Here is a 10,114-nt window from a genome sequence, read left to right on the forward strand (position 1 = left end):
GCTCCTACACTAGGAGTACACAAAACATACCTTCCATCTAGATCCAACAAAAAAATGTTTTACTCCTACACAAAGAGTGAACATAAAACATGCTTGATAGGTTTTTCATCCACCAAATAAATGCTCTAAGTTCTTGTTGCTATCAAGGTTTTAAATCTCCAGCTAAAGGTATTTAGCGGATGATCTCTAAAACAGCTATAGCAGATCTAAATGAGGCTATAGTGGGCTATAGCCGCTAAGTTGTACATCAACACAAATAGCTTGATCAGCCTCAAACAGCTATAGCCGGCTATAGCGACAGCTATAGCCTGAGATTTAAAACCTTGGTTGCTATCTCTCAAAGTTTTGTTGCAGAAAAGAGACATGGGGCTATGCAAAAGTTATTCATAAAAAAGTAGAAGAAAAAAAGAGTTAAAAAATGGACAAATGTCCGCGATGTTTAAAACAATGGGTACTCAGATGCTCGCCTGAAAGAGATGAATAAGGTAGCCCCTGTTCTCTAGCAAATGTTTTCAAGTTTTAAAAGAGAGATAAGTTTTCAAGGAGCAAAGTAGAATTAGGTTAGCCACCATATATATCTACCATATATCCACACACATGCACATCTTGATTTGATTGTATGACTCAACTCTCTTTGGATCTATTGTTTGACTTTATAATATATGGATTGCAAGTATGCTCTAGCTTTCTCCCTACCTATGAACTCCACATAAGCCCTAGTAGTAGTAAGAGAAAAGCCATAACATCTTTATTGCCTTGGTGAGGATCCGTAAATACCACATATATTGAGAGACTTGAGAGTGTCATACAATGGAATCTCTGAGTTTTATTTTGAAAACTTATAAAAACTCCGGAACAACGGTGGAACAAAGAACTTGAGACATAGTGCTTGACTTGATCGTTCTGTCTTTCAATTGCTCAAGACCCAAGTGAAGACTGAGAAGCCCCATGGTTGAAGGTAATATGGGTAAGTTTGAAAGTCAGATCAGTTTATTCTAATCCGGAGAAGAATTTTTTATTGAACACATGTGTACTTTTGAGGCGTGAAAAAATTGTAGCACCTCCTAATCCATTGCTGAATCTAGCTTTGCTCAGGGACTGGCAAATGTTAAGCTTGGGGGAGCTAGTTGACGGTCACTAACATCAATTATAAACCATCAACATAACCTGTATTTATACTTAATTCCATTACCAAACATAGGTACAGGGGTTTAAACTAATAAATTCCACAAGTTTTGGTGAATCTGTGTTTTCAGCAGGGTTTATCCAGAAAACCATCAAGGAGGACCTATTTGTCAAAGAAAATCATGTTTATCCACTTTGAATGTCAGTTCTCCACCGCCACTGAGATCCAATCTGCGCTATCGTTTAAGTCGGTTTGATCCAAGGGCTCAGGTTGGATGCTCCGACCTATATATACCAGCCTCTGCCACCCTCTCTGAAACCATCCTAAAACCCTAATTTATATTCTCCTCATCAGGATTAGAGCTAGCTATAAAGAGAAGATTACTCATCTATAGGATTTAGTCTTATAATTAGAAATAGTGAGATACAGAGTGAGAGAAGAGTTTGGAGGAGATGTTGGCTTGTTGGTGCTCTCTCTACGGCTTGTACCTTGGTCGAATCTTGTTCTACTTGAGCTTGGTTCTAAGATTTCTCTAGTAATCAAATTCTGATTCAAGTAAGTATTTTGTTTATATTGTCATCAGGATCAGGAATCTCTTTTAAGTGCTTTATTCTCTTCCTAGGGGGAATAGAGTATTAATCGTGAGTGTAAGCATGGTGCTTAGACTTAGGTTAATCATGGATGCACCCTGCATTCTGGATCGGTGGTAGATCGCGGTTGTGACATCATTACTATATAGCATCGTTGATCCTTTGTAGTCCACCTCCTGTCTATAGGCCAAGTAGGACCCGGTTATGAAGGAAAGCATCCTCTATTGGTGTCTTTCCCTAGTAATGTCCCTAGTTGAATAGTAGAAGGCATAGCTTACCCAAGTTAGAATTAGAGAACCTCAGTTATCCTCTCTATGCTCATATTTATCCTTAGCCTTGTTGCTACTCGTAGTTAAGTTAAACCTTAACCTAGTTGCTACCACTTGTTAAGTTAGACCGTAGTTAGTCTCACACGTTTCCCTATGGATACGATACTTGGAATACTTTCAGATAAAAGCTACAGCGGTATCTGTGCGTTTGCGGATTTATCTATGTGCATTAAATATACCAACAAACGTGCACGAGGCGGCTGACATCATGGGGCCACCTGGGCAGGTCGGCCGACCTATATAGGGGGTCGGCCGACCTACATAGGGGGTCGGCCGACCCCTCTCATGTCTGGTGGTGCAAACACAAGGTTGATATGTGCCCTTGTGGTTCGGATTTGCGATGAGTGATTGTCAACGTGATTCGCGTCTTGGGTTGAGTTTGTGAACCAACCATGGCGTGAGTTGGGTTGTGCAACATGTCTCTTGGCTTGTGGTGCGCAGGTGTGGAGGTTGGAGGTGGTGTTCAACGGCGAGGTGAAGGTCAAGTAGGGACATGTTGTGTTGATGGACCAGGAGCGGTGAAGGATGGTTATGAGGCTTGGACTGAGGGACCAGGAGGCTGGGTGACTAGCCGTGGTGGCTGACACTTGGGGACATCGACAAGCGCAAGTGTACATGGAGGAGTGACTATGTTGACCGAGTCAAGACGGCGGACGTGCAAGTCGAGTGAAGGCTCTAGAAGACTTGGCGGCCAGGCGGTCATGGACGAGGTGACACGCATTGAGTTGCGTGGGACGCGTATGGAGTACGCTACTCGTGGGCGGTTTGGTGGTTTGGGCCTAAAAACCACTGGGTGGACAGTTTCTGGGTTTGGGTCTCAAAATCCAAGCGAAGGTTCCAAAGAGGAATGATGGCGGCACGTGGCGGCATCAAGGAGTTCGCGTCGAGGCGAAGCTATCTCATGAAAGGCGTATGTCCGTCAGAACAAAAAATCCGGATTTGGACTATAGTGCCCTCAGGAAAGGTGGTTCACTCTAAAATATCTAGGGGCAAATGGGGAATGTGTAATAGGCCCATAAATAAGATATGGCTGCTCCCCAAACCTTCTTACCTCTCTAGCATTTTATTCTCTAGATCTCTCTCTCGAGTCTCTCTCTCTCTCTCTTTGCTTCAAAGGTCCACGGATGCTCTAGTCATTTCATCTGTGTAAAACCAAATCTTGTAATCCTTTTCTTGTGGGAATTGAGGGCCTAACCTCCTCGTGTCCTCCGAGATTCAAGGTTTGAGTTGTTTTTGTGATCCACGTTCTTGTGTTCTTCATTCTTGTTTTTTTTCCTTTCCCCTTCTCTCACGTTCTTGCTTGGACCTTGGGTTTTGGTGGGTTTTGAGTCAAACCGATTGTTGGAAGATGAACTAGGACATGAGTTGATCCCTTCCACCGAAGGAATTTGTCTAAATCCTCACGAGTTCATAGATCGGGGCGATTCAATTTTTGGGGAGAAAAAATCGGCGTTTTCGCTTGATTTGATTTTCCCGTTGATTGGCTAAACTTTGAGCGATGATCTCTTAGGGGTAGCTCACCTATTGCCTTGTGACCATGTGGTTAAAATTTGGTGGAAATTGGTTTTGATTTGGCTGCAAATCGGGTTTTTCTACGTTCCGAGCAATTTTTTGGCGACTCTGTTCGTGATGAATTCACGACCCGCGGACAGTCCGCCCCTGGACCGCCGACAATCTGCCATTTGCGCTCAGTGCAGCCCTGTCAGGCGCCCAGGCACGGATAGTCCGGCCCCCAGGTGCGGACAGTCCGCCCTTGCTAGTTCAGCTGCGTCCAGAAACTTGTTTTTCAGTCGCGTCTTGCTGCTCTGACCGGTGGACAGTCCGCCCCTACCCCCGGACCGTCCGGCGTTCATTTTTCGGCTGCATACAGAATCACTTCCATGCTGTGCATTTTGAGAGTTTTGGTCGGCAGACAGTCCGCCGTCAGTCCCGGACAGTCCAGCCCTGCTCAGTGAGTGCAGTCTCTTGTGTTCTTTTGTTCGCTCAGTTTCTTTGTCTCTCGATTGTTCCGTTGTACTTCTTGGTCATCACCAAAGGTACTTAGCCACCAGTTGGCTCATGAATATATCACTCTCTAGTGTGTTGCATTTGGGGGTTTGATTTTGGGACAGCGGCTAAATATTTTAAAAGAAATTTGAGGCTCTCATTCACCCCCCTCTGGTCGTCGTTTCTGGTCCTTCAGGTGGGCCTCCCCTTCTGGCATGTGGGTCTATACTCCGTCTTGAATGGGTTTTCGCTTGATTGCACAATTGTTGACGTTCGTTCGTTTGCTGATGTGTATGACAATGAGCTCCTTAACATGTTTTGTGGATAAATTTACTTGTATATAAATGTTCACCAAAACTTCTGGAATTTGTTAGTTTAAACATCTACTTCCTATGTTGGTGATTGATTTTAAAGATAAATGCAAATAAAGTTGACGGCTTATATTTGTTGTAGAGACCGTCAACACTCTCCACTCTCTGCAGCGCTGCCATGTGCGTGTTGCGCAGGCTCGTCGAGCTTCAGATGCCGGTGGCAGTGTGCCCGTGAGACAGGGAGAAGATGTGCTGAGACCATGGGAGAGAGAACGTGAATAAATGGCAAAAATTTATTAGGGGCACACACAAAGATACACATCATTGTGTGTTACAGTTTTCTAGCGGTAGTGCCTTGCTGATGTAGAAGCTATAGAAAAAAACAAATGGTTTTTGGCTTTGGACTATCATAACAGGTGCTTTGTATAAAATAAGACATAGATGGTACTCTCTCCATCCATAAAGGAATGTAATTCTAGCACAGTACCAAATTAAAGTATCTTAAGTTCAATTGACTATATATAAAAAGAATCAATATTTAAGATATCAAATAAATATTATTAGATTTGTTGTGCTATATCTTTTTATAGTGTGTGTATATATATAATATCATAAATATTAATATTTTTATCTATAGACCTTCTTAATGAAACACATGCTAAGCACATTCTCGAAAGAAAAATTAGGACGGAGGACGTACAAAACGTTATGTAGAAGAAGATTCTATACATGTTTGGGAAGAATGAGCGAGGGAACTACAGGTGGGCATAACTGGGCTAGACAGTTCTTTTGGGTAACAAGGAAGGTTAGATGCACGTATGAGGGATGGATGTGTTGATTCAGTCGGCGTACGTTATGGATGTGTTGTCTCCGCCGGTAAGCTGCAACAACAAGGTTCCATGACAATTAATATAATGTGTGGGAGAAGAAAGAAACGCCCAAATCTGTGCGTGGGACTGTCATTCTACCGTGTTCATCGAGGTAGTCAGCGTGTGTGTTCCTGCTTAACAAAAAAATCGAAAAAAATGCCGTCGTTCAACGACGATGAAGAGCCTCTTCGGAAGCCTGGGCCGCCGGTGAGGCTGACGCAGCGAGTGCAGCTGATCATGTACCATAGCCCCCACGCGCCTCTGGCTCCTAACGACCAGAAGGTGGTGCTGGATCTCAAGGGCGCCTCCGCCGCCGCCTCCAGGGCACCCCTGGACCTCGTCACGGTCATCGATGTCAGTGGCAGCATGGATTCACAAGGCAGGCTCGACAGCGCGAAGAAAGCCCTCCGCTTCATCATCCGCAAGCTCACCGACGACGACCGCCTCAGCATCGTCAAGTTCGACCACGTAGCCACCCGCATCTGTCCGCTGCGCTGCGCCACCGAGGCCGCCAAGGTCGACCTGGAGGCCCTCGTCGGCAGGCTCGTGACACGTGGCGCCACCAACATCAAGGCCGGCCTAGACACCGGCCTCAGCGTCCTCAGCCAACGCAAGTTCAACGCCGGCCGTGCCGCCAACGTCATGCTCATGTCCGATGGCGAGCAGAACGCTGGCGACGCCATGAAGGTCGATCCCGGCGACGTGCCCGTGCACACCTTCCGGCTTCGGCTCAGGCCACGACTCCACGTTGATGGGCGCCATCTCAAGGAAGAGCCTCGGCGGGGTGTACAACTTCGTGGACGACTGCAACAAGCCCACTCTCCTGTCGGAGACGTTCTCCCAGATCCTGGCCGGCCTCGTCACCATCGTCGCGCAGGACCTGGAGCTCACCGTCACGCCGTTCATGGACGAGGCCACCATCAAGGCGGTGGAAGCCGGGACCTACCGACGGAGCGCCGCCACCGACGGCTCCGCCTCCGTCGCCATCCAGTTCGGCACCCTCTACAGCACGGAGGAGCGCAAGGTCGTCGTCGAGCTCGCGCTCAGAGACCACTCCTCCTTCCGCCCGTACAACGCCGACGTCGCAAAGGTCCAGTACAGGTTCAGCTTCGAGGGCCAGCAGTTCGTCTCCAACAACGAGCTAATCACCATACGCCGCAGCAAAAGGGCGCCGGCGGGCACGGCTGGCGCGCCGCCGCCGCAGGTGCAGGCAGAGGTGGTGCGGCTGAAGCACGCGGACTCCATCAAGGCGGCCATGGACAAGGCCGAAGGAGACAAACTGGAGGACGCACGGAACATACTGGCGGAGGCGCTGAAAGCGCTGGAGCGCTTGGTCGTCGACCCCATGGTGGACATGCTCCGGAAGGAGCTGCAGAAGCTGATGGAGCTCTTCAAGAGCAAGGAGATCTACCAGAGGCAGGGCCGCCCCGCCGCCATCTCCTCGCTCGCCTCCCACGACCGACAGCGCTTCACGGCCAGGGGCGACGCCGAGGACATTCGCATCTTCGCCACGCAACGCATGGACACCTACCTCGAGCAGGCCAAGCAGGACGACGATAAGCCAATTCCGACTTTCGCCGACGACATCATGGAAGAGCTGGAGCCGGAGCCGGAGGCGGTACCGAGGATGGAGCCGGTACAGCAAGACGTGCCAGCTGCGCCCAAGCCCAAGGCCCATGAGGGGAGGACGCTGTCGCTGGGTCTTCGAGCTGTCACGGCGGTGCTTAGCCTGGTGGCCTTCTCGATTATGCTCAGCGCAATGACGTCCGCGTGGGACGGTGATGGCTACGTCTCGCCTCCTAGGATAGCCACTGCGTAGGCATGTACCTCAACATCGGCCTGGACGTCATGCATATGCCGGTCCATGTCTCTAAAGTAAGCCGTGTCGTCGGAGATCTATGGCATGCTCGGCATGTTACTGCGGTTCAGCTTTTCAGCTAACGAACAGTGTTTTGATCTCACAACATTTCAACATCTTGTAAGAGCAAAACACTGTTCCCTAAAAAAATACTGCTGAAGTAGTGCCACTGTTGCTTTACTGAAAAATACTACTGAAATAGTGCAAGTAAGTAATTCACTACTGGAAACAGAGGCTTTGTCGAGTGCAAAATTCTTTGCCAAGTGTCAAAAATCGGGCACTCGGCAAAGAATTGCACTCGGCAAAGAGTTCTTTGCCGAGTGTCAGACTCTCGGCAAAAGCTCGACACTCGGCAAAGGCTGCCCCGCGTAACGGTGTTCGGCCACGTCCTTCTTTGCCGGGTGGCTGCTGTTAGGCACTCGGCAAAGATTTTTTTTTTAAATGTCTTTGCCGAGTGCCCTGTTAAGACACTCGGCAAAGAGGAAATTTAAAAAAAAAAATCAAAACCCTCTTTGCCGAGTGCCTTATTCGTGGCACTCGACAAAGACCCCCTTTGCCGAGTGCCATGCCCCAGCACTGGGCAAAGTTTTTTTTTGTTGGCCTCCAAATTTTTTGTGCAGCTCTTTTAATGCACCAGGAACTCCTAGTTAGAATTTGAGGAGTTTTTATGGCTTTTTCATATATTTAGTTACTTTATTTCTTTTACTTGAATTTTTTGAAAAATATAATTTTGAACTGCACGTGGTACGAATACTAGAATTTAATAATTCAAAAAATGATAGTCATGTTACTGAGTGTAGTGTGAGGCCGTATCCAGGAACGGACCCGAAAACTTCCAGTATACTGGATACGGCCTCACACTACACTCAGTAACATGACTATCATTTTTTGAATCATTAAATTCCAGTATTCGTACCACGTGCAGTTCAAAATTATATTTTTCGAAAAAATTCAAGTAAAAGAAATAAAGTAACTAAATATATCAAAAAGCCATAAAAATCCCTAAATTCTAACTAGGAGTTCTTGGTGCCTTAAAACGGCTGCACAAAAAATTTGGAGGCTAAAAAAAACTTTGTCGAGTGCCGGACATGACACTCGGCAAAGGGGGTCTTTGCCAAGTGCCACGAATAAGGCACTCGGCAAAGAGGGTTTTGATTTTTTTTTAAATTTCCTCTTTGCCAAGTGCCTTAGCAGGGCACTCGGCAAAGACATTTTTTTTAAAAAAAATTAAATCTTTACCGAGTGCCGTGCCAAGGGCACTCGGCAAATTATTTTTACAAAAAAAAATTACCGAGTGCGATATCTGGGACACTCGGGAAAAAAATTTTTTAAAAAAATCAAATATTTGCCGAGTGCCGGACATGGGGCACTCGGCAAAGTATTTTTTTTTTCAAAAAAAGACATTAAAAAAATAAATATTTGCCTAGTGCCGTGCCAGGGGCACTCGACAAAGTATTTAAAAAAATTTGCCGAGTGACAGATCTGAGACACTCGGCAAAGAAATTTAAAAAAAAATTAATCTTTGCCGAGTGACAGATCTGGGACACTCGCCAAAGAAATTTTTTTAAAAAAAAATTATATCTTTGCCGAGTGCCTCCATGATCCGGCACTCGGCAAAGGGCGGTTAAGGACTTAAGCGATTCGGCCGGCCGGCCGGCCAGTCACACTGGCATCGCGCCCACGCCCGCGTCAAAACCGCCTCCGCGCCGCGCGCCGCACGCCCTGCCCCCGGCCGCGCCCTGCCCCCGGCCGCGCCCTGCCGCCTGGCCACCTGCGCTGCCCACGCCCTGCCCCCAGCCGTCGGCGCTGCCCGTGCCCTACCCCCGGTCGCCCGCGCGCCCACGCCCTGCCCCCGGTCGCGCCGTGCCGCCCGGCCGCCCGCGCCCTGCCCCTGGCCACGCCCGTGCCCGACCCCGACTCCGACCCCGACGTCGCCCGACCCCGACGCCGCCCGCCCCTACTCCCGGCGCCCATCAGGTATGCCTTCTCTCTTGTTGTTGTCGTGGTAGTAATAGTTGTAGTAGGATTAGTTGTACTAGTAGTGCTAGTGGTAGTAGTAGTATTAGAAGTAGTGGTAGTAGTAGTACCACTAGTGGTGGTGGTAGTAGTAGTAGAATTAGTGGTAGTAGTAGAAGAAGTAGTGGTAGTAGTAGTAGTAGTAGAACTAGTGGTAGTAGTTGTAGCAATAGTGGTGGTAGTTGTAGTAGAACTAGTGGTAGTAGTAGTAGCAATAGTGGAAGTAGTAGTAGAAGTAGTGGTACTACTTGGATATATTCTTCTGTATGGATTGATATCCAAATTACATGGCTTCTCTTGAGACTACTGTGCTTGTCGGCCATCGTGCCGCTGTTTTTTGCAGGTTTTGGAAACCTCACCGTGCAGGGGAGGTTCTACCGAATTTTTTTTAAATGACAGTATTTTGTTCCATTTTTTTAGAGAAGAGCCCGTCGGAGCCAAGTCGGAGTTCCCATCGCCGTGCCGGTCTGCCTGCACCGCGCCGCCTCGCCACTGCACCGACCCGCCACGGCCCCGCTAGCCTGACTCCACCGCCACCCTAGGTATAACCCCTCTTTCCGTATCATGGTTGTAGATCACGTAACCTAGTTAGGCGTCTCCCGTTCGAAAGAGATACGGTTGGAGGTATGCAGATCTTTGCATATCTATGACCGTATCTGTTTCGGATTGTCCACGTTTTTTGGACAGCCCACGGATGCGTAGATGGGTTAGTTTCCATGGTCTACTCTGGTCTGAGACAGAGTTTCGGCATCACCTCCCTGTTGTTCTCCGGATACGCACTCTTCTATGCATGAGAACAATGGGGAGGTGCTGCCGAAATTCTGTCTCGGATAGGAGTAGAGCATGGAAATTAACCTCATCTATGCATCCGCGGGTGGGATTAGGACCTATCCTCACCTATTAGATAGTAGGAACACCATGTAGATGTAATTGATGGTTACATTACTCGTTAATACATATGTTAGAGGATTTAGGACTGTCAGTGGATGTACACGGGCTGGAGAAGTCAGAGTGATTACACCATGGAAT

General features: G+C 47.8%; 1 protein-coding gene across 1 annotated transcript; it reads left to right on the forward strand.

The window, feature by feature from the left end:
* Positions 1-5,367: 5,367 nt before the first annotated feature.
* On the forward strand, positions 5,368-7,030 carry LOC136480024 (uncharacterized). Its single transcript, XM_066477701.1, has 2 exons — positions 5,368-5,869; positions 5,946-7,030. The coding sequence occupies exons 1-2, from the start codon at positions 5,368-5,370 to the stop codon at positions 7,028-7,030; spliced, it is 1,587 nt and encodes a 528-aa protein (XP_066333798.1).
* Positions 7,031-10,114: the final 3,084 nt, after the last annotated feature.

Source organism: Miscanthus floridulus, chromosome 9 (genome assembly GCF_019320115.1).
Source record: "Miscanthus floridulus cultivar M001 chromosome 9, ASM1932011v1, whole genome shotgun sequence".
NCBI classification, from domain to species: Eukaryota; Viridiplantae; Streptophyta; class Magnoliopsida; order Poales; family Poaceae; genus Miscanthus; species Miscanthus floridulus.

What these genes read in the sequence shown, in the direction of transcription:
- LOC136480024 (XM_066477701.1), top strand. Translation starts at nt 5,368, where the DNA reads ATGCCGTCGTTCAACGACGATGAAGAGCCTCTTCGGAAGCCTGGGCCG. An exon ending in CGTCATGCTCATGTCCGATG is followed by an intron (nt 5,870 to 5,945) that starts GCGAGCAGAACG and finishes GCTTCGGCTCAG; the next exon opens with GCCACGACTCCACGTTGATG.